The sequence below is a fragment of the Amphimedon queenslandica genome, unplaced genomic scaffold (genome assembly GCF_000090795.2).
Source record: "Amphimedon queenslandica unplaced genomic scaffold, v1.1 AMPQUscaffold_13295, whole genome shotgun sequence".
In the NCBI taxonomy this organism is placed as follows: Eukaryota; Metazoa; Porifera; class Demospongiae; order Haplosclerida; family Niphatidae; genus Amphimedon; species Amphimedon queenslandica.
In genome coordinates, this window is record NW_003546469.1 from 98,937 (window position 1) to 122,783 (window position 23,847).

The following is a 23,847-nucleotide window of genomic DNA, read 5'->3' on the forward strand; positions in this document are numbered from 1 at the left end:
GGAATATTGTAGTAGGTTCTAACAATAACTTTATCATTACTTTCGAAACTGAAATTTATAATAAGCCATGGAATGCATCAGGATTTACAGTACTAAACAGTGGTAGCAACATCAGGATCAGTAATGTGACTGTTTATAATGGAATAGGATTGATAATGAGAAACAGAAACAACATTTCTCTCAAAAATGTCACAGTACATGTAACTGATTCATTCAACAAGACAAATGCAAGAAAATTCTTAGATCCAACGTCAGAAATACAACTATCAGGACTGGCAGTAGCCAACAATTACAATGGAATCACTTTAGAAAGTATTACTATAATCAATAGCATGATGGCAGTAATTGGCAATAACAATGGCATCTTTATATCTCATATATACTTAATTTCATATGAACAATCTCAAGGGGTTTTTATAAGCAAAAACAAAGACAACATTAAGCTCTCAGACATTATTGTAGATGGATATGCAGAAGTATTCATAAGTCAAAATGGTCATTACCTCACTATCAAGAATAAAATACATGCTTCTCAGTTCATTATCATGCAAAATGGTAATAATATTTCAGTAATTAATGTAACAGCAACAAACAACACAGGCTTATCCTTTCAATCAAATGGTGACAACATTACATTAAGCAATGTTACAATCAAAGGAGTTTCAACTGGATGTGGATTAGATTTTCTTTATAACAAAAGCCCCCGTGGGCTCATAAATCTTATCAATGTCACAGTATCTGAGTGCAATTGTGGAATTTATGCATATGGCCAGAGCCTTCTAAGTTTTACTGACCACCCTACGAACTTAATAAATAATACATCCATTAATAATGGTGCTGGAATGCAGATTGGTAAAGGTATCATTTTAAAAAGTAACGTGGAAGTGAATTTTATTAATAATACAGCATATGGCGTTGGAGGGGCCATTTATGTTGATATTTCTGTCCTCAAAATAGAAACACTAATTGAAGATTGCACATTTCAGAATTTTACACCAATATTTATGAACAATAATGCATTACTAGCTGGAAATGATGTTTATAATGGAAAAATTTGGAAATGCAAGGGAATAAATATTTTTAATACTATTAGAAGAGACATCAGGACATCACCATTCACTGAAGCCATCAATTGCTCTGCTAACATATATCTTCAAAAATTTCCAACTCCTCTTTCCTCATACATTACATCAACTCCAATCGGTGTCTGCCTTTGTATTAATAACACTACTACTACTACTGATTGCAATGCAAGATTCATTCACAAACAGTTATATCCTGGTCAATACATTAGCCTGCCATTAGTGACTGTTGGAATGTGCGGAGGTATCAGTCCAACTGTACTTGTAATCACTAATACCAGCACCATTGAGGTTCTGCTTAATAGCAGTGACAGTCAAGAAACAAAACGTGAGTGTAAATATTTCACATATCAATTGAAAATGGTCACCAGCAAAAGAAAAGGCACCTTTTTTATCAAGCATAGATTTGATAGCATTGAAAATCAATATCGCCTATACAATTCCTATTTGACTGTTAATGTTTCATTTTTCAAATGTCCACTTGGTCTTGAATTGGTTTCCAAAGTCTGCCAGTGCAATGATGCACTTCATAATTCAGGTGTGGCTGAATGTGATATCCAATGGATGCCTCATCCCATTAGAAGATCTGGCAATAACTGGTTGTACTATAACCATGAGCATAACTGCACAGTCCTTCACAAACACTGTCCTTTTGATTACTGCAATGTCTCTTCTTTATATCTTAGTCTTAATGATGGAGACACCCAGTGTTCACATGAGAGGTCGGGCATCCTGTGTGGAGGATGCAAAGCAGGGCTCAGTCTCATGCTAGGCTCTAATAGGTGTCACTATTGTGATAACAAGTACCTTTCACTTACTATTGCTTTCATTGTGGTTGGTATAGCATTAGTGGCATTCCTAACTGTATGCAATATGACTGTGTCTATTGGTAGTATTAATGGGTTGCTCTTTTATGCTAATATTGTCAAGCTCAATGAGGTTTATTTCTTTCCCAATGGAGCCAGTATACCAGTGCTGAGTCAGTTCATTGCTTGGCTTAATCTCGATCTTGGTATTGAGACTTGTCTCTACAATGGAATGGATGGCTATTGGAAAACATGGCTACAGTATGCATTCCCTATTTACATTTGGCTACTAGTGGGAGCAATAATAATTGGCTCTCATTATTCTACTAGGATATGCCATCTCTGTGGCAATAATGCAGTTCCTGTTTTGGCTACTCTCATCCTAATGTCTTATTCTAAACTCCTTCAAACAGTTACAAAGTCTTTGATGAGTTCGACAATAAACTGTGAAGGCGTTAAAGTGAAAGTGTGGAGTGTCAATGGGAATATTGATTATTTAAGTACCAAACACATTCCACTGTTTGTGACAGCAATGTTGTTCTTAACAGTTGGTCTAGTGTATACAGTAGTGGTGTTTACTGCTCAGTGGTTGCAGCGATACAGTGGTAAGTGTTGTAGTAAAAGCTCTTGTGATCCAGTTGTTAAACTGAAGCCATTCATTGATGCATATGTTGGTCCATACAAGGATAAGTACAGGTTCTGGACCGGCCTCTTTCTAATAGTCCGCCTCATACTAACACCAGTATTTTCCTATACTACAACCGCTATACCTCAAGTTAACAATTACATAATAATCTTCATTGCTTCCGTTGCACTGTATCTGTCAAGAGGTATATATCGCTACAATATTCTAAATTTTCTGGAAGCTTTTTATTTTTCTAATCTTGGACTAGTTACATTACTCAATTTGCTTTCTAGTAACATGGGATTGAATGAAGAGATTTCACTTACGATTACTGCAGCATCAGTTAGTTTGTGCTTCATTACTTTCAACATTACAGTTCTTGTCCATGTACATATTAAGAAATGCCATGCAGTCATAAGCAAGAAGTTTTCAAAGAACAGAGCTAGATCCTGGGAGGAGTTTGACCTGATGGAAGATAACAGCAGAGACGAAACACAGTACTCACCATCACATATTATTACAAGAAGAGAGTCCATGATTTTTGACTTCAGTATTGATAATGAACATACATTGTGATCAGATACATTTGTATAAATAAACACAAATCTCAGACTAGTTTTTACATGCTTGCGTAATTGTTAATTATCAATTTTGTAGTAATTCTTTAGAAAAATAGATGCACATTGTCTACTTGTACATTGCATGAACAAATTAATAATCAAAAATGATCACATACAAGTAACAATATCATGAACCACTTATATGAAATAAATGTACATGCAAGGTACACAAAATGACTAAATGCAGAAAACAAGTAAGTTCACAATTACAAATGTATCAACTGTTGCTACTTGTAATATTTTACTGCACAACATCAAAAATAAACCAACATCTGACAAGAATTAAACAGCAGTAAATTATGCATGAAAATATGTAATAAAAGAATGATTAATAAATTGTAATGATGAATGAATAATGATTAATTATGAATGTAATAATAAGTTTCTTTACAAATCAGCATTGTCATCATCATCAGCTTGAACTGACAAACGGTGGAACGAGATTTGGCTTGATCGTTTTTTCTTTAAAATAATAATGCAGCATATCAAAATCACAGCTGATATAATGATGACAGAAAACACGAAAACAATAGGAGACACTATTTCAGTGACAAGGACGTATCCTATTATATAAAAAAATGAAATTGTAAATTTTCTAACCCAAATTACTGCCATTTTAAAACATGACATACACATGTATTTCAGCAAGATTTCAGGCATGTAACTATCCTTAAATTCTGGCAATAAATTAAAGTTGTTTTAGTCACCTACACCATATAATTCTAATGTGAGTCACAAAATCTACCAATATTAGAAACGTCACACATACAGGGCATGTTACAAATTACACATACACAGACTGAATTAATTGCTTGCTAACCTACTGCCCCCAAGCTCAATAATTTTTGTACTACTATACCTGAACACATGTTTTACATTGTATGTGTACTAATATAAACATGCACTAGTATCAGGGATGGTCATGTACATGTACACAATGTACTTGTATCAGGGATTAACAGCATAATGTAAGCATTAGCATATACATTATCACAATAGTATCTATAGTGAGAGGCTTTTAAATGACAGCTTCAATGTACTCCTTCACTAGTTACTATTTGTAGAATAGCAACAATTGACCATTCAAGTCTTTCAATAATGTGTACTTTTTCTACTTAAATTTTTATACAATAGCTACATGTACATGCATTCTCATAAAATGATTTCACTGAATTAGTTTCACATATCTACAAAAAACTGATATAAAAGTCAGATTCAATTGAATTCATGTAGGCACCGCCCCTTATTTTTAATTTTATCAATGCTGGAAAGTGGAAACCCAAGGATAAGTTTACACAGCAGTACCATCAATATTGTTTTGTACCCAATCATACTTGCATTTACAAATAAGCCATTATAAGAACACAAAAAGGACCTGAAAGTGTTATGAATTTTCTTCTCTGTAGCATTGTTGTCTAAATGCAGCCTGAATCCTAGTCTAGTGGCAGTCTAAAATGTTCTACATGTAAATAGGTTCTTGCACTAATTTTAAAATAAAATCAAAAACACAGGCCCCCAGAGCAATAAGTATTCCAGTGACAGTCTAAAAGTGGGTAAAATTGTACATGCACATGAACAATAAGAGCACATACCAATTTTATTTTTTCTTGTAGTTGGGGTACTGGAAGATGTTGCAGTAACTGTTGAATAGATACTACTTGTAGCTGGGCTACTGGAAGATGTTGGAAAAACTGTTGAAAAGATGCCATCTGAACAGCCACTTGCATCTTTAAGGCATAAACAATGGTCATATGAAATTGGAGTTTTAGGGACAACTGGAATAGTACCAATGTCGGTAACAAGGTTTACCTACAAGGTTTGTACATGTATTTAAAAAAGGTTGGCAATAATAACATGTTAAATGTACATGTATTACCTCTAATTCTAAAGTATCAACATCAGTGCTATGAAAATTAATCATCAAAGAAATACCAAGTGATTCAGATAAAGGAACCTCAGTCGAATTAGTAACGATATTATCATAGATTAATTCATCGTTTTCATCGTATACCCTAACATGAAGTCCAGGAGGATCATGACAAGGAAGAACTTGAAAATGACTTTCGTAGTTTAAAGTATTACAGATTACTGTATCACAATCAGGATTTGTAGTACACTGCGGTTGATTTTGCGCTATATTTTTTAAAGCATTACAAATCTTAGGGTCAGTAGGAGAATTGGGAGAAGGACTTGGGACAGCTGTTGATCTAGTAGGAATAACGTTTGATTCACAATGAGTTTTATCCAAAATAATTTGAGATTCAGGAACAAGGTAAAATGTTTTAGCAGGAGTAGTAACTGAAATCTATTTGTGAAAATATACAAAATAATGATATCACATAACCATAGTACTTACAGAAATAATCATTGAATAATTCCTGTGATGAACCGTGACACCCAAAGGAATTGATGCTTGTCCAAAAGGGATGCTCGTATTCTTCGATGAATCAAAGTATTGATTAAATATTATCAAATTAGTATCTACATTCCTGATGAGAAAAATAAAACCAGGCGGATTAGCGCAAGACTGGACTTCAGTTTCAATTTTATAATGAACAGGGCCAATAGTAAAGTTACACTCCAGTCCAGTACACTCTGTGTTATTGACACAGTCAGTTTCAAAAGGAGACACTCCTCTCTCAGGAATAGCATTGATTGAATCACACATACACCCAGATGCATTGAGCCCAATTGTAGCAAATGGTACAAGAGTGTTAGTTGTCCCATTGCTCAATAGTGTTGCCTAAATAAAAAAAAATATCATAAATGTACATGGATGAATAGCAAACATAATTATATAAAAAATAATTTCTAATTTGAGCCAGCATGCTAAATACTTTACAGCACTTATACTTAGTTGGGATAAAATTTTGTGAAATTGTTTCTGGTAGGCACTAGTGAAAAAAATTTGCAAAATGAGCTAGTGTTATATAAATTCAGTGAACTGGAATTTTAATAACAATCAAGAAAATTTCTGACCCATGCTACATGCATTTATAATTTTGCATTTAAAATATGCAACTTAGAAAAGTGATGATGATGCATACAGTATGAATTTAAATTACTAACACACAGGCATGTACACCTAAACCGACATGTACAATGTAACAATGTAAGTATCAAGATGACAAACATATACATTTCTAATTGTTTGAAATGTGCGCAATGATAGACGAAATATAAAACTAAAAAATGTAAACTAGAACATATTCTATGATGCATCTTGTATAACAACTGCAAGGGTACAATATCAACTGCATCTGTTTAAATACTTTACTTGAACAGATGCAAAATGGGGACAAACCATAAGACTCTAAGTGCTCTCACTCTCAGCATAATAAAATAATGCTTAAAATATCATGAAAAACATTACATACAAGTGACTTTCAATTCTAACAAACAAAAGAATGAAAATATTATTTAAGACACTAAAGCTAAATGTAGTTACAGTAGCTAATTTTCTGCTGCTTATTTTCACGATAATAAAAAGTTCAATTAAATACCATGGGAACCTATAGAGCATTGCTATGACATTGACCAATAGAGAACAAGCTGCTATTATGAATGGTTCCACTAAAGCTGCTAAAGAATAGATAATTAGCTAAACCTATCCATTAGCTTGTATGGACCTCTACCTCATAGCTCTTTGCTGATGGGCTACCCAAGCCAATATTGGAATGGGTGAAAACTTAAAAGATATGGTGAATCACAGGGCATAGCAACAGGAAATGCGGGTTGGGTTACCACGTGACAATCATCAGTGTTTTGATTGTATTCCCATCTCCTCCATTGATGAAGTTGCTCAGCTCATTCCATAGGAGATTTCAAGATCTTTAAATGGTTATACTTATTCATGGGTCAAGAACAAAATGAGTCTCTCAAAGAGAGAAAAGATGGTATTTTTAGTTAAAGAGTGATGCAACAACTATTAACAGAAATCATAAACACTAATTAGTATTGCATGTGACTTTTGTTTGCACAAATTGTATTCTCTTGGAATTATTCAAAAATAAAGCAAGAAAATCAGTGATTTTTGCTACCAAATCAGTCAAAAAATCCCAACCCACCTCTAATAATAATACATGCTCCTATTTCCAATCCAATTCACTATCTACAGGTGAGTAGAGTAGTTCTGAAAAGAGCTGGTCAAAGCAAGTTAAAAAAACCAAGTGTAAATGCACGAGATCGTTCAGTCACACCCAGACAACTACCATGACTTGCTTGACAGTTGACACACCTTTCACAGGTCTGATTAAGGGTTAGTAGCAGCATGAAGAACAACAACTCAAAACCACTACAGCAAGGCATTTTGCTTTAATATTGCACCTTTTAAAATTAAAATCACATCTGATAGCTATGGTAATTGCTGGGTGCTGGAAAAAATTGCTAATATAACTTGACTGACAGTAATTTGTTGATTGGCATGATATAGCAATAAGTGTGGGTAAGTTTTATCCACTACAAATTAGGCCATAAACTAAATTTACATTGACTTGCATAGCATTATTCATTCAATTAAATAATAGTTTTAATTAAATTTTGGAAGAAATACATGTACATATACATGTAAGTAGATCAAAAGTACCTGCAGCGTGAATGTACATGTACATGTACATATATTACAACATTGACATACATACACGTAACAATGCACAAGATCTGATTAAAAGTACATGGACTATTCCATAAAAATAAAATTTAAAGCATCATCAATACAACTCGTTATCAAAATAGTACAGTACAAATGTAATTACTTGAACAAAGAGGTGAGATGCATTACGCGACATGTTCCATGACACCTCTTGTTGCGATTCCAAACTGATTCTAGAGGAGTCATTAAAGACATGATTGACAGTTTCGATATGATGAAAAGTAGCATTGACTAGTACTGGGTCTTCACAATTATCAACTGTGAAACGAACGTGGCTTGTATTCTTGGCATCGGCACAAAACAGTCCAGAACAATCACTGAATGGCTGGCAGCTAGCACTGGATTGTTCTTCTAATGTTATCAGTTCACAATGCTCTGCTGCCATCAAATTTGATAGAAGAAACACTAAAAAAGAAAATGAAGAAACAATTACTGAAAGCACTAACATGTATAACTCTACATTTGCAGTGGGAAAATGCTGGAATTTAATTTTGTGGTTTCTTGTTCATTATAAAAATATACAATTTCATTCCACAAATTAAATTCTGTATACCGTATAGCGGGAAATTTTGGAGGGAGTAAAATTTGGCGAATTACTAATTTTGGTTATTGGCGGATTTTAATTTGGCAAATTAGTGGCCACGTGCAATTGAACATGCGTATAAAGGCTCAAAATGGTGGCTTTTATTTTGGCGAATAGCTATCAAAACGCCAAATTTAATTCCTTCCAAAATTTCCCACTATACGGTACTTCTATTAGCACAAAATCGCAAAGTGTACAATAAACCCCACACAAATATTTCCAACTCTACATATACATGTAGATCTAGAAGTCTAGTAGCCTAGTACACAATGTAAGTGTTGTGACTTGTGAACAAAACACCATACCAACAAAAAATATGATAAGATGTAATGATGCCTAATTTGTTCAACTAACTAATGTGTCAAGATGGATTCTCAATACAATGCATTGCTTTTTTGTTGCATTTTTGTTGCTACAGCATGCAAACCATGCTATAGCAACAAAAAAGGTAACAAACGTGCAGACAGTTTCTGACATACCATTAGCAACACTTCAAGTCAACTATGCAAATGTACATGTACAGTATAAATAAAGAACCCACCTGTCACATGTACATGTACGTGTATGTATTGTTATCTACATTGTATGTTATTTAAGTTTAAAACTAAATGCATACAGCATCGTTCCAAATTTTCGTCAGTCAGAAATTTCTTCAAAATCTTAATTTCTTGTTATTCTCAATAAAATTTTTGTTATAATCATAAATTTACATATGAAGCAAAAAATTTTGTCAAGCAATAATTTTTGACAAATTTGATGAAATTTGCCAACAAAAATTTGGAGCTACATGTATACAGTAATAGAACACAAACAGGAAAGAATAGATTGATAGTTGAAGGTCAACTTTATCTAATCATATAACAGCCAAAATACCATACGGCATATATTTCACGGGTATAAAATTTTGCAAATTGACTGCATTTTTCTATTCGCGAATAAAAATTTTTGCGATTTTAATGTAATTACAACACCTACTATACAATCAGCATGCTATTTTGCAGATTTTAATTTCACGAATTTTTCCAAAACACAAAAATCGTGAAATTTAATCCCCACAAAATATATGCCATATACGGTATAGCAAAATGATAATAAAATAAAATAGACAAATTAAAATAGGAAAGAGAAAAAATTACATAAAGAAGGTATGGGTTAAATACTAATAACAAAAAGACATTTAGACCAGTTATTTTCAATCAAAATGCAAATGTTTCTATTGTGCCCTAGCTTGTGTGATAAAACAAATTCAGAGGAAATGGCATTAAAAAAGAAGATATGCATCATCACAGATAAGACAAAGGATAAAATTACAAGCCCTTATAAACATGCCTTATCACGGACAAACCATCAAAAGCAATGACGACACAATAATAAATTATTACAATGTCCTTACTGTTCAAGATAACAAGATTTATCCTCGGGTTCAGCATCTTAGAAGGAGCTTGGAGAAAAGAGTGCCAACTGCGCGCCAAGGCCAATTAGAGACTTGAGAGTTGAGACTATTTCTGGCTCAGCATGTAGGCGTGCACGACCACACCTTTGAATTTAATTTAAATCATAGATATACAAACATATAAACTTCGCAATTATTTTGAATAACAAATTAACAATAGTTTGGAGAGAATTTTTAAAGATGCTCCAAAACCACATACTTAATTGTCAGCTTCTGAAGCATGCTGTCTAGCTCATTAGCATGCTTTGAGGGAAACAAAGACATAATTCAATCACTATTATGATGTAACTTTATCTCTGACTATCATCAAAAAATTTATAATTACAAGTTACATAAAATCCTCAGATGTAGTTCATTTTTATGTTAGTCCTAACAATGCCTTTGATGTTTCGCTCTGTTGCACTAGCATTTCACTGGTATATTTCTCTAAGAGTTCCTGCAACAACACAAAATGAGGCAATAATTTTAATCATATTACCTTCTTCCTTCGACGGACAAGCATTTCTTCAATTTCTTGTTGCGACGGTACAGAATCATTCTCATCTCCTTCTTCCCATTCAACATCTATTCCCTCTTCATCTGAAGGAACAATAGTCTCAGACTGAGCATATATATCAATCTCATCTTCAATAATAGCCTGAACTTTCTCTTGGCTTTCCCACTGTGATTTGACTTTTTGAATAGCTGTAGAAAACAGGTTCAATGATTAAGTTAAAAATATTAATGCCATATGACAGCAAGTGCTACCACTAACAGCAAAGCTTTACACTATTTTCTGATATACATATAAATAATATATCTCGTAACTACAGCATACTATTACACACACAAGGTTTATATACATGTACATCTATTTTGTGCAAAATTTATCATAAAATATCATTGATAAGTAGCTAGTGGACCAAGCTGTTTTAATCTACCATGATAAAAATTTAAAAAGATAATTTACACCATCAAGAAATGTAACCTTTGTGAAGTGACACAAAATTACACAAGCACTATTCTCACCTTTCTTTTCTTCTTCCTCTTCCAATGCTACAATTACACCATCATCTTCATCCCGGTAACCATAATAATCAGCATTAACACGACGAGCAAGATCACCACGTGTTAGACGAGCTGGCTTTGCAGCTAAATGCATAATAATCAATGACTTTAATGAGTATATTGCAACTCACGTTTCTTTTCAAAGAGCTCCCTCACACCAGGTAAGTCACGAGCAGCACCAAAGTACTTGTAGCCACGGTTGCCAGGCACCTCTTTGCCTTCATGGTCGATCATCTTTGGACCATGCCTCTAAATTGAATTTGACACACATATTTACAATTATTCTTTTAAACTTACATTATAATCAGGTCCACCTAACTCCAATATGCGTTCCTCCCAATGTCTCTTTTCTCTTATAAGCTTGTTTATTTCATCATTTAGATCTCTTATCCTGAATTCACCTAGACCAGCTAAAATTTGATTAAAAAAATCAAAGAGCATAAAAAATGAATACATACGGTTCTGTATTTGTGTCACTTTTCTTGATATTTCTCCTATTATATTGAAACGAAATTTTTCAGCCTTTTCCAGACTATCACATTCACTAGCTAAATAAGGTCGACGCTCCTAAAGTAACATAATACAGCTCACTTATTTACTGTCACAATGTGTAGAATGTGGATTTAACATTCTATACTTAATTTATACTACTGTTTTGTTTCTTGCTTGATTGTTAACAAAAATTTGATTAATTAAGAAACTACATTATAATTAAAGCTATAAATAGCCCTTCTAAATTTCAGTTATAGGTCATAGTTAAAATAAAATACTATAAATAATCTAAATTTTGAAGCAAAATAACAATGAAAACTGCTCTAATAATACATGTACCAATAATTTTGAAATTTAGTTAACAACAGAACAGCATCATTAATGAAAATGCAACCAAGAGGAGGTCAATAGCTAATTCCAGCAACTTGATTTAGTTTGCTAGTCAATGGCGGTTTCTCAAACTGACACATTATTAACCTCAGTCCAATCTATACACTTAACAATACAATTTTTCATGTGTACCAAATGCCTGCTTGAATCCCAACAGGGCTCATTATAAATACACAACATGAATAATATACAATCATCTTCATAATGAAACTAAAGTATTCACCCGAATTTTTCCCTCATCTTTTTTGGCTGACCAATATCTGTTCAATAAGAGCCTAAATTTTTATGAGAAAATGGTAGTCGGATTTTATTTCTGTAATCATTTTACTTACATTGCTTTTTCCTGATTTCTGGCCATTTTTAATATCTATGATTAAAACCACGCCTATGCTCCACCCCAACTAGATGATTCTCCTATGCATAGATAACAGCAAGGTACCGCAATGGCTCAGGCTCAGGCTCATGGCCAGTCATGATTCATGTGTTCAGTAATTTCTAAGTACCTTTTGAGTAATTATAAAACCATGATGCATGAAAAATGTAATATTAAACTCTTGCAAGAGTAATAAGAGCAAAATTAGGCTCATTTTTCAATGGTGAGATATTTCATGACATCTTTAGCTACTCCTGCAGCTCCAATAGCATCTGACAGCAATATTTCAATAATAGTACTCCATTTAAAATTATCTGGATCATTGTTCTTCCATCTATCAAGAACTGCAATGAACCTATCAAGACAAGTAGGATAATCAGTCATGAGACTTCTCAAGTAACCATCATTTAAACCAACTGCTAATCCAAACAAATAATACTTGTCTTCAATTTTTTTAGCTACCATGTTAATAACATCAAGTACAATTGGAGGACTGTTCAGTATAGTACCTGTATGCATGTTAAATTCGTACAATAAAACTGAGACTTCTAGTTTGTAACTCACTTGGTACATGTTGCTTCAATTCCTCAAAATTAAGGTGATAATCATCACAAAGTGAACAATAAATTCCATTGTAACCCTGGGTAGTGAAACATGGATCAAACTCAGGCTCTGGAGGTGCTTGAAAATGATCTTTAATTTTGTGGGCTAAATTGGGAAACCCAACCTTTACAAGAGCTATTGCTAAAGGCTCCCATGAAATGTATCCTGGAATGTTTAAGCCTGTTTTGTTTTTGTTTCTCCAATGAAGTATTGTTCGTCTAGTACACTGAATAGTGCTAGTGCACAGTGTTTCAATCTCATTGAGCAGACCAGTATCTAGTTTAAGATAATAACCGAATGCATACCAATTATTATTTAAATAATTCTCAGAGGTAATAATATGAAGTATATCCCCTAAATCAGGATCATTTTCTAAATGAAAAGTTATTAAAAATAGTAACATAATATTAGCAACTTACCTATAGAGAATGAATCAATAGAACAAGTGTTTGATGATGCTGAAGAACATGAAGATGGTGGTGACAAAGTTTGCACAATCCCATTGCTCTCTAACAATATTTTACTTGAGACTGACGGGTGAACCTGATTGAACGTGATTACCACTTCTTGATTACTAGCAAATACATCTTCCCGTGAAAACTGAATCCTAAATCGAGGAGGATATGAAAGTGTGTCTTCCAATAGGTCAAGTCGTTCAAGTTCATCTTCTGTCACTTCTCCAACGTTCTCACATCCCATTATTTTGTAGTAATCTATACTTTCTGCTGAAATCTGTAATACTTAACAATTTAAAATACAAACAATTTAAACATACATATTCACTCTCCAGATGATCATAATGTCTTTTCCAACCAATGAAGGTATCAGGCTCAAATAAAAGAGATACTCTACCATCACCAGTAAAAGTTACTGCTTTATAAGATGTTATCATAAATCCTTCCTTAGCACACTGACCTTCAATCATCTAAATTTAAATTAAAGTCTGTTACTAAAACAATAATTAATTTAAAACTAACCTTTCTACAGCCTTGCTGCTGACATATAAAAATAAACTCAATAATGTAATTACTATTTTTTTCTCTTTTCTCAGCTCTTGCTATTAGATAGCGTTTGGAAATGGCTTTGTATTGTCTTTTGTGAACAGCAACACAGTTTGAACAGAAATGTGAACACTGTATTTTGAAGACCTGCTCAAAACCTGAATGAGCTTGAAGTATTGAATTCTGCTTTTGGTAAAACTCAAATGTTCCAGAATGGCTATTATCATCAGCAGTTAAGATAGTAAATTGACATAAGTCAGCCTCACTGGAAATATCAGTATCATGTGTAACATACAATTCTGCACATTTATGCAATTTTTGATTAATATATACCCATACAATAGGAGTAACTGGTACATAATTGCCAAACTTAAACTTATCACTGAAAAAACACGATCCAAACCAAACAGTAGCTGTTTGTTGTACTGCTCCCTCTGGAATAACAAGAGTTGAACCATACTGATCACAGTGGTAGACTAAACCTTTGCTGTCTACTGATAACTGGATCAGATTACCAAACACACCTGTAAAGTATACACATACATGCAATCATAAATGCATTAATTGCTTTGCTTTTACTTCTTGCTTTTTCAAGCACTTCTTCTATTGGAACAATTAAACTTGGCTCAATGCATTGTTGGGGCATTAGCTCACCTTAAGACAAAACATACCAGTAATAATAAAAGGAATTAAACTTACCATGAGTTGAGCCATCAAAATTTAGATGCAGCAAACTTTCATGGGCTCTCTCATTAGGATCAACATCATTCTCAAGACTAGATTCCATTCTTTGATCTATTGGCAATAAATTGAAATCTAAAATGGAGAACACAGTAACATGCATAGCTACCTTGTTCTGTGGCCATAGTCACTGTTTCAATGCTGTGGACTTCAAGTTCAAAGGTATTTTGATGAAGAGGAATTAAAAGTGGGCTGCTTTGAGCTAATAATTCAATATCAGACTCCATTAAAGATGTAGATTCAGTTGACTGAGGTTCAAAAATATCACACTCATAGTCTGCTTTTGATAAATGTACGTGGGTAATATTGATGAGTGCCAGATACTACTGGAGACATAACACAAGTATCAGTAGACATTTGTGGTTCACTTAATAATCTTGCATTATCGTAGCATTGGGCGGTAGATGTAGCTGCTGTTTCGTGTTCAGTTTAATTTGCTGCATCATAGTATTATGACATAGACATTCATTTGGATAACACTTATTGCAACTTTCTAAAAGAGCATCATCTGAATTGGTTATTGAGGAACTATGCCACATTTCTTTATTTGTTGAAAAAATATCTAAAGAGTTTTCTTCGATTTGTCCTTCATTTCTTATCATCACTGATGACACATTAGTAGATGAGCTACGAGGACTACTTTCAGGTGAATTTTCAATCATGGCATATCTTACAGAAGAATAATTGCGGTTTTTCCATGAGTGAGTGAAAGAACAACATGGGCATAGACAGATACAACAAACCAGATAACACAATATCAAAATGGGATACAATACCAGAAAAGTTATAAATGCTACCAGTCTATCCCCATGTAGATCTGCACTTGTTACAGTATAAGACATATTGGTACTGTGGGAGGTTTCAATGATAATATATGATTCTGATTTTTTATTACAAATGCTTTCACATGTTCTTATGGTACAGGACATTGAATCAACGCAGAAAGCTTCTGATGTTATTTGTGATAAATCATAGTAGCTACGAATGATGGACACATTACTAGCTACAGTAACACCTTTCTCAAATGAAACACCTACATAGTACTGTGATTCATAAGTAATGTCAAACGACCAATTGGTAGTGGTAGTATTCATTGTAAAACACTTAGTTTTCTTGACTTCATGTTTTTTTCCAAATAGAATGTAATTTGCAAAATTAGTAGGATTATCAAAAAGGAAAAAACAAGCCACTTTGATTGACGAATTATAAACTCTGTCTGTTTCAATGTATGTATTATATATTATTTTTGAACCCGCCAGCAAATAAATAGGATCACTTTTTCCGAGATAATTATAATCCTGAATGTCATATTCATCAGTAATTATTTCAATTTCTGAAAGGTAGTCCAAACGCATAGGCGGATTGGTCTCAGCCATATATATTCTACTAACAAATACATCAAATGTTATATCAACTACTGCAATTGATGATGAAACAGTAATAAGACTGGAAGTATTCATTAAAACATCTCCAATAAATAACTGAGAGGAATAAGGCTGTGGCGTTATAGCAAAAATAATCAACAAGCCAAATAAAAAAAATAAAGTGACAAGACAGTAGCAAAATATAATATTAATTTGACAACAGAACTCTACAAAATAATGGTTAAATATTAATGAGACATTGACAATAATAATTTTACTGACTGGTTCTTGATTGCTCAGTAACTTCAGTTCTATTCATTTTCTTTTTTCAAAATTTTTGGGAATTGTCCAAGATAGTAGACCTAAAACAAAAGTGATGCCAATCACAAAGAGTACATAATACCAAGCTAGAGTACATAATACCTAAATAATATATGACATGCATATATATCTATTGTATTACCATAATGCGTAATAGACTAGCTCATTATTTTAAAACATAGATTAGTCTTAGATGTAGTATGAGTCATATAGATCTTGATCTAGACTAGTCATATGTATGACTCTAGTCAACATTGCTCAAATTTAAATTAAGAACTTACAGCAAAAAGGTCAGTGGACTGAAACTGTTGAGCTGGCAAGAGTCATGTGATCATTGCTACCAGCCTACGTATTCTTAGTAATAAATTAAGACTGTTTTGACTGTGTATGGTATGTAAACAAACAGCTGTGATGATTGCCAATGGAATCTATAATAGTTTTAATAAGTACAAGTTAAATTCAAAAATGAAACTGCACAAAAATTGATATGTGCATGCCTACTGGCTGATAACACAAAACACACAATAAAACTAGACCTACTTATTATAATTAAACACTCAAGCTCAGTCATTTTAGTACAATACAAAATAGCCTAGTTAGGTTCTGTCAGTTCATAATGAGTTCACTTGGTACTTTATGACAGGAGTAAATATCAGGCCTTACTCGTATTATTCTTCTAGTTGTCACACAAGCAATTTTATGCAATAAGACAGGACACTGTGATGCACACAAATGCTCGTATTCAGATGGCTTCATGTGGCCATTTTCAAAAAGCTTAATAGGAACATCAATTTCTCTAAGTAATTCCATGCTTGTATTCTTCAAGACGAAATGCTTCAGCGTTATTTCTTCATATTCAGGAGCACCACTGACATCATTCCTATCAACAATGAAAGTCATGACCCCAAGCTGGTCACCAAAATTAACCTTATTGGGGTTGATACAAACAGGTATATCTTCATAAATTATCTCACCAATATCTTGATCTGCAAGACTCATTCCAGCTGACATGACAAAGGGCCCTGGTATTAGTAGATCAGTATGTTGATAGCGTACAATACTGTGATGATGTGGATTCACAATATGAAGTAAAGTACAGAGCATACGAGTCTCAGAATGGCCCATAACCTTGACTAGATCATGTATGAGGAGTTGGCCTGGGATTAAATTCTTTTGTGATGAACGAGGAATTAAAGTATCTGAGGGTTGCTCTAGAATTGACTTCCTAAGAATTGAATCCAGTGGATGAAATGTTTTGGTTTTTGTGTCTGTGGAAATTTTCATTGAACAATCCTCAGGCTGGAACATGGTTATTTTTTCTAGCTGTAAAACTATTTCATCTTTTTGATTGACCAGCCAATGTGTTGAATGAACCACTGAATATTGAATGCTATCACTCCCTTTCTTTGACTTGATAGAGTCAATTCGAAACATAGCACGTACCCTGTCACCTGTTAGGAGAGGCCTATGTTGAAATATATTCTTGAAACCGAGGTGAACTCTTGCATAGTAAGAGAGATTAGATACAGAAAAAGCAACTGCTAATGTTGCAGCTAATGCAAATGGAATGCATGCATCATTCTTTTTATTGTAACACCTTCTAGAACTAATGAATGAGCTCTCCCAAGTTGTTTTCCAACTGTCAGTAATGAAAACTTCACGAGGTGCAGGCACTATTTCACCAATTGCCAGGTCAGCACATATTCCTTTAGAAGAAGCAGCATGACCTCGAATCGACTTAGAAGGAATCGCTCCCATTTCTACTCTGCTAGCAAGGATATTATTAGCCTTTAATCTATGAGGAGGACCTATCATTTGCCGACTTTCTTGAACTGATTTACGAATCGTATTAATGTGCATAGATTTTTTCAACACTCTCTCGGTCCAGTCCTTTTCGCTATGAGAAAGAGAATAGACTTGGTTTGCCAGTAAAATTTGTTTTGGCGTCAAGGCAACAACCCCATTGTATCCGCAACTCTTCATTTTAAAACAATTGCTCTGGAAGCCTATATAATCATCAAGTTTGTCATGAACACCCCATATAGCAACTTTCTTTGTTGCCTTTGCAGCAAGAGCAACTTGTGTAAAAAATGCATCATATGTAGGAGAGTGATCATCACAAAGAGCTTCGGCTGTAAAATCTCCACTACCACAAATAACTGAAGAAATACGTTTAGATGATGATAGGATGCTTTGTACTTCAAAGAAAGCAGCTGGAGTTTCTATGATTATTGAGAAAGTATGACTATTCTTTTCAAGTCCTTTCTCGTCCTCGTAATGTAGTATTACCTTTTCTGCTTCCAGTACACTTTCTCGATTCTCAACTTTTGGTAAAAGAAAGCCTGCTATTCCAATCCCAGTGAAAGTTTTAATATCCTCAATAAATTCACTTGTACAATCTATTGAGCTGCTCCTGACATAAACACTAATGCCAGAGAAAAGGCCATCTTTAATGCCATTCAAATACAGCTTTCTAATGGAGGGTTTTTCATGCAACTGAACTGAATCTTCAAGATCAAGAATTACACTATCTGGCTGATACTTCTTTACACATTCTAGCCCTTGTCGAGTTTTTTTTGTAAAAAAACAAGACCTCATCATAGGTGGTGACAATGGTGACCCTTTTGGTGAGTAACTTAACATAGCTGCTTTGCATTGTAATGTTGAATGAGACTGCAGTACACTCTTTGCTTTCAAAATCAAACGAATCATTTTTCAGTCTACCTAAAAAAAATGATAATGAGGTAAGTTACTGAGCAGCTACAATTGTGCAAAAATTCAGTTACATCATTAATCAGCCCACGTTCATTTATAATACATTTCTGACTACCTTTATGCAAGCATACAAAAGTACTGCTATTTGCAACCTGAGACCTAGCTTGCAAACTATAACATAACCTCACAAACCTATACAAACTCTAAAAGGACTATCTAAAGTGAGGAATGTTTTTGTGTTTGTGGTCAAATTAAACAAACAGCCCAATTTGCTAGGTAAATCTACATGCAATGCAGACCTGGGGTCAATTACAAAACCTGACATACAATTACACTAGCAGGTTTTGTAAATTAGAATCAAATCTATGCATCAGATAAATCATAAAATTGAAGAAATCTTTCCCAGCCACTTTTGACAAAGTGTCAGGGTTTTACAAAGTTCTACTGAGCGACTAAACAGCACCTCATGAGCTAGTTGGCAAGAAGCTAAGCACTATACTGGGAAACCATCACTATCACACTTGTCTAAAGTGTATGCACATAATCAAGGGGCTATACATTTGTACTACGGTAGTTATATACTGAGGTAGATTGAGAGAATTTTCCCTGGACCAGTATTAATTTGGTATTCAGTACACTCTGACCAATTTTGGTAAAAATTCTAGATCTAATTACATTCTGTTATTTTACCCGAAGTCTGAGATTCACTTGCGTCACCAACACACTATTCTTTCGAGCTCTCAGTAATTTTAGTTTTTTTTTGTCTGAGGTAATTTACTGCACTACTGGTTACCGTGGATCTGTAGACTATCTATAGTCTAGGCTGATATAGGTCTAGTCCAGTCAGTAGTCACTTCCAGCGGAGAAATCATTTTTTATGCATCGTGTAGGCGTGCATGATTTATTATTTACTTACTTTGTTAAGAACAAGGATCCAAAGAAAAGAGTCAATAGATCTAATTAGAAAAGGTCATCGTCTATCTATGGTCTGACTGTGTTTTTACTTAGGCTTATGCTTTTTATACAACCTACGCGTACGTTCTTTCTGGGGGCTGGGCTTGGCGGCGCCAACCACAGCAATCGTAGACAATTATGGAGAGGTCGGTAAATGTCACTGAAGATGAAGCTGACGCTGAGAGGCAACTATTGAGGCCACACAGAAAGATAGCATACGCCTTAGGCAATTTCTTTACCGTTCTTGCTATTGCTGTCTGGTTTCCATACAATGTCTCTTTTTTTCAATTTGTTTTGGGACTCTCAGCTAAAAATGCTGGCAACATTGTCCTGATTGCTCAAGTAGGGGGAGCTATATCAACGCCTTTAGTAGGGATGTGGTCTGATAAATGTTCTTGTAAAATTCCAGGGAGAAGGAAAATATTCCACCTGATTGGCCTTATCACACTTGCATTAGTGATGTTCTTCTTGTGGTACAAATGCCTTGGGTGCAGTCATGCATCCGAGGTGTACCAAGTTATTTATTTTTGTTGCTTTGCTATAATTTTTCAATTTAGCTGGGCATCAGTTCAAATTGGCCAGTTAGCCCTCCTTCCTGAAATTTGTGTTCAAAAAAGAACCCAAGTCCAATTGAATTCATTGAGGTAAGATATATTTCTAAATCAATTTTGATCACTTTTATTAGATATAGTTTTACTATCATTGCAAGCCTTGTTGTTTTTGGATGCTTTTGGTTGCTCTTAAAGTTTTATTCTGATGACAGTGACAAAAATACAGGAGATACACCATTGACACCTGATGATCTTAACATATTCTTGGTAAACAATTATATGTTATGATAAATCTATACAAGCATGCATGAGTGCAATATGATTTTCCTCTTGGAATTGATGCCTTCTATCATACTCTTCATTACCATATATATACTGATTTTTTTTCACAGCAAAATTCTTTCTTGAATTTTATGTTTTTTTGCTCGGGCACAAACATTTTCCACCACAAACTTCTGTATCTCCATTGCCACATGGTGCAGTCAGCAAGCTATTCATGAAAATTAATTCCACAAAATCTTAGAAATGCAAGATTCATGAAAGTTATCTACTGCAAAAATATATTAGTATACAGTATAGTGCTGTCTGCCAACTTAAAAATTTTAATTATTAAAATCATAAAAAGAAATTTAAATAAGAGCTAGTATTTTTATTTAGATTATGTCAGCAGTTGTTATTGGATTAGGATTTCCCTCCTCCCTCCTCTTTCAGTTTTTGATTCCTGAGAAAGTAAATGTTAATCTAGCAAAGCAAACTTGGTACAAATGGATTGTTAACCCAAGATTTTATCTTGTAAGTTGTACACTAAGATACAATTCTATTATCAAATACCAGGTATGCTCTTTTATTGGACAGTGCATCAATTTGGCTTCCTATGTAAACTGTTTGTGGCCCATAGTGAAAGTGCAGTGGAATTAGTTTACATGCCCTATTCATCAGCCCTTCCCTCTCTGCTACAGAGCACCTGTCATGTATTAATAGTGACCTTTCTCTGGTATTGGGTCATGAGAATAAGCTTTATCTTAGTCTTATGACTTTCATTCTTTATGCCTGAGATGTTTGTATCCCATAGTGAAAGTGCAGTAGAGTAGTTTACCTTTCCTACATCAGCCCTTCCCTCAGGCTCTGCTGCAGTGCACCTGTCATGTATTAATAGTGACCTATTGGGTCACGAGAATAAGCTATTTATCTTAGTCTCATGACTTTCAGTATGCTTTATGCCTTAGATGTTAATGATACTACAGTATGAAAATGACCTCACTCTTTTCACATACATGTATTATTAATAATGCATTTTCGGACCACTTCCTAACTTGTCATCTGATTTTTATGTACATTCTGCCTATTCAGCTATTATCACTTTATTGGATGTAAGACATGCTGTTATTAATGTATAGCACATAAAGACTTCCACATGCCACCACAAATGTGGCACATTCTTTTGCTCTCAATTATTTATTTATTCTGTCTTTTTTGAAATAATAATTATAGCTATTGTTGCTATTATAGCACCAAAACTATGTATTTTAGCTGACTATTTTGTTCATCACAGTGTTTTTAATTTTTTTAATTTCTGCAGACAGCCTTGTGTCTAATAGGAGCAAGAATAATTGTGTTGGTGCCTCAGACTTATATGCCGCATTATTTTACAATTACTTTGAAAATGTCTAAAGTAAAAATCATATCATTAATTATTAGTTTATACTTTCTATCATGTAATAGAGTTCCATTGCAATAGGACCGTTGATACTTTATATCAGTAGCTTTTTTACAACACTTGTGATAAAAAGATGTAGAGGGATCATTGGAGATAATGTAAGCCATAATTACTTGGTATAATAGCCCCACAATCTGATATTAATTATTGTGACACAAAATTTTAATTCATATGCACATGCATTGCCAGCAAGTAACTCACTATTTTTGTGAATTCAAAATGCAAGCTTATAGCCTTTTAAATAAATTTTTACTCAATGTTCATTATCACAGATGTTTACAAAATATGCAGCTTGTAGATCAATTTTTTAGCATCAATCATACCAGTATTTGTGTATAATTTTTGTGCCTTGAAATAAAATTAGCTCCTCAGTAGTAATATTGCATAGCTCAGGGGTCATAGTTTTAGTCTTCAATGTTGTATTACCATTTTGCTAACAAGTATTGAAGCACTGAGCTCATGTGTGAGCCCAAATTGTCATTTTCATTGCACCTATTTTTGGCAATAAAAGAGGATTTATGAAGATGGTTTTTGTAACATTAGCTTTATTGCAAAGTTTTTTATTGAAGTTATAAAAAGTTACTTCTATCAATGATAAGAATTAACAAAAAATATAAATTAATTGGAACCTGACGACGGACACTCTTTCTAACATTCCCAAGCTAACTGATGTATGCAAGACACTTGTTTTAATGCTCAAGTATTATATAATTGCAATAATAAATCAATAATGTAGTATAGAAAACTTATCTTATTCCAATGTGTCCACTGTTGAAAGGTTTCACTACAATGTTAATTCAAGTTATCATCAAGAATGCATAAAATCTCACTATGAGGTGTGAAATCAAAATGATTTTTGCTATTTCTTCAATCTTTTAATTTTTTAGATGACTTATTTCATTGGTATGGCAGTAGTTTGGGGATCTGTGTAAGTACACAAGATTCAGTATTTTAACTTTAATTTTGTGACACTTTAATAGTATATTTTTTTGGACTAAGAGTCCCACAGATGATATGTCTTCACACTTTAATTGGAGCCGTGACTGCATTTTCATTGCTACTGTGCTGTTGGGTGTTGGAGGTGCTATGACTGTAGTGATTGGCCTCAGTAGAATCTCATTCTTGGTAGGAAAATTCAAAGTATGTGTAGACTTGTAGAGTTCTTGTCAGTAATCTAAATTTAGGGCAGCAGTGCTTTTGTGTATGGTTGGATATTGTTTGTTGATCGTATTTCAAATGGAATCATAGTTAGTGTTATTCAACACATAGTACCAGAAAATAGTGACCCAGATGAGTAAGATAACAAATGAAAAACTTGTTTTCAATTGTTCAATTTTAGATTAGAAAATCATTATAGAAATGTAATGGTTTATGTTCCTTTTTTTGCTTCTGGTCTTGGATTAACTGTAACTTTTGCATTTATTCTACTGGACTGGGTGACAAAGAGAGGTCAAAAGGTACAAATAGCCTAGATGCATAAGTGTCATTTAAATTTATTTGGCATAGACAAAGGCCAGGACCATTAGCAAACTAGGATCACCAATTAACTATGGCACAGGCTCAGATTCAAGCAGTATTGTATCAGGTGGTGGTACCATCACATATGAGGAGAGCTCTGATGATGAATCAGATGATGACATACAAAGATTTACAGAAACACTGTGAGAGTATAGTTTTGGCTAAAAACATTTTGAGTGAAATAAGAATTTATGATAATAGTTGCCATTTGGTTTATCATACAAGCATCATGCATAAAAG

At 33.8% G+C, this 23,847-nt stretch overlaps 5 protein-coding genes across 6 annotated transcripts; 1 reads left to right on the plus strand and 4 right to left on the minus strand.

Moving 5' to 3' along the window:
- Window positions 1-3,151: 3,151 nt before the first annotated feature.
- LOC100634280 (uncharacterized) lies at window positions 3,152-9,907 on the minus strand. The gene is made up of 6 exons (XM_019999017.1): window positions 9,761-9,907; window positions 7,888-8,189; window positions 5,490-5,876; window positions 5,010-5,438; window positions 4,726-4,942; window positions 3,152-3,696 (listed from the first exon to the last, which is right to left on the minus strand). Exons 1-6 carry the CDS (start codon window positions 9,795-9,797, stop codon window positions 3,521-3,523), a joined length of 1,548 nt encoding a protein of 515 aa, XP_019854576.1. The 5' UTR covers window positions 9,798-9,907; the 3' UTR covers window positions 3,152-3,520.
- Window positions 9,908-10,097: 190 nt separating this feature from the next.
- On the minus strand, window positions 10,098-12,188 carry LOC100634402 (pre-mRNA-splicing factor ISY1 homolog). The gene is made up of 8 exons (XM_003388074.3): window positions 12,082-12,188; window positions 11,973-12,024; window positions 11,326-11,434; window positions 11,165-11,277; window positions 10,999-11,116; window positions 10,829-10,951; window positions 10,299-10,504; window positions 10,098-10,256 (listed from the first exon to the last, which is right to left on the minus strand). The coding sequence occupies exons 1-8, from the start codon at window positions 12,105-12,107 to the stop codon at window positions 10,179-10,181; spliced, it is 825 nt and encodes a 274-aa protein (XP_003388122.1). The 5' UTR covers window positions 12,108-12,188; the 3' UTR covers window positions 10,098-10,178.
- Window positions 12,189-12,233: 45 nt separating this feature from the next.
- Window positions 12,234-16,503, minus strand: LOC109583595 (uncharacterized). Of its 2 annotated transcripts, none has more exons than XM_019999011.1 (10): window positions 16,434-16,503; window positions 16,114-16,193; window positions 14,577-16,058; window positions 14,426-14,521; window positions 14,306-14,380; window positions 13,703-14,250; window positions 13,501-13,650; window positions 13,145-13,457; window positions 12,687-13,097; window positions 12,234-12,477 (listed from the first exon to the last, which is right to left on the minus strand). In XM_019999011.1, exons 3-10 carry the CDS (start codon window positions 14,692-14,694, stop codon window positions 12,371-12,373), a joined length of 1,818 nt encoding a protein of 605 aa, XP_019854570.1. In that variant the 5' UTR covers window positions 14,695-16,058; window positions 16,114-16,193; window positions 16,434-16,503; the 3' UTR covers window positions 12,234-12,370. The 2 variants fall into 2 exon arrangements, with proteins under 2 accessions (XP_019854570.1, XP_019854569.1); XM_019999010.1 differs by having other exon boundaries at window positions 12,234-12,631.
- Window positions 16,504-16,587: 84 nt separating this feature from the next.
- On the minus strand, window positions 16,588-19,863 carry LOC109583594 (uncharacterized). The gene is made up of 2 exons (XM_019999009.1): window positions 19,784-19,863; window positions 16,588-18,876 (listed from the first exon to the last, which is right to left on the minus strand). The coding sequence occupies exon 2, from the start codon at window positions 18,862-18,864 to the stop codon at window positions 16,759-16,761; it is 2,106 nt and encodes a 701-aa protein (XP_019854568.1). The 5' UTR covers window positions 18,865-18,876; window positions 19,784-19,863; the 3' UTR covers window positions 16,588-16,758.
- Window positions 19,864-19,942: 79 nt separating this feature from the next.
- Window positions 19,943-23,846, plus strand: LOC100634654 (major facilitator superfamily domain-containing protein 12-like). Its single transcript, XM_019999012.1, has 10 exons — window positions 19,943-20,465; window positions 20,507-20,639; window positions 21,030-21,164; window positions 21,952-22,044; window positions 22,095-22,187; window positions 22,977-23,017; window positions 23,070-23,229; window positions 23,274-23,383; window positions 23,429-23,546; window positions 23,596-23,846. The coding sequence occupies exons 1-10, from the start codon at window positions 19,960-19,962 to the stop codon at window positions 23,752-23,754; spliced, it is 1,548 nt and encodes a 515-aa protein (XP_019854571.1). The 5' UTR covers window positions 19,943-19,959; the 3' UTR covers window positions 23,755-23,846.
- Window position 23,847: the final 1 nt, after the last annotated feature.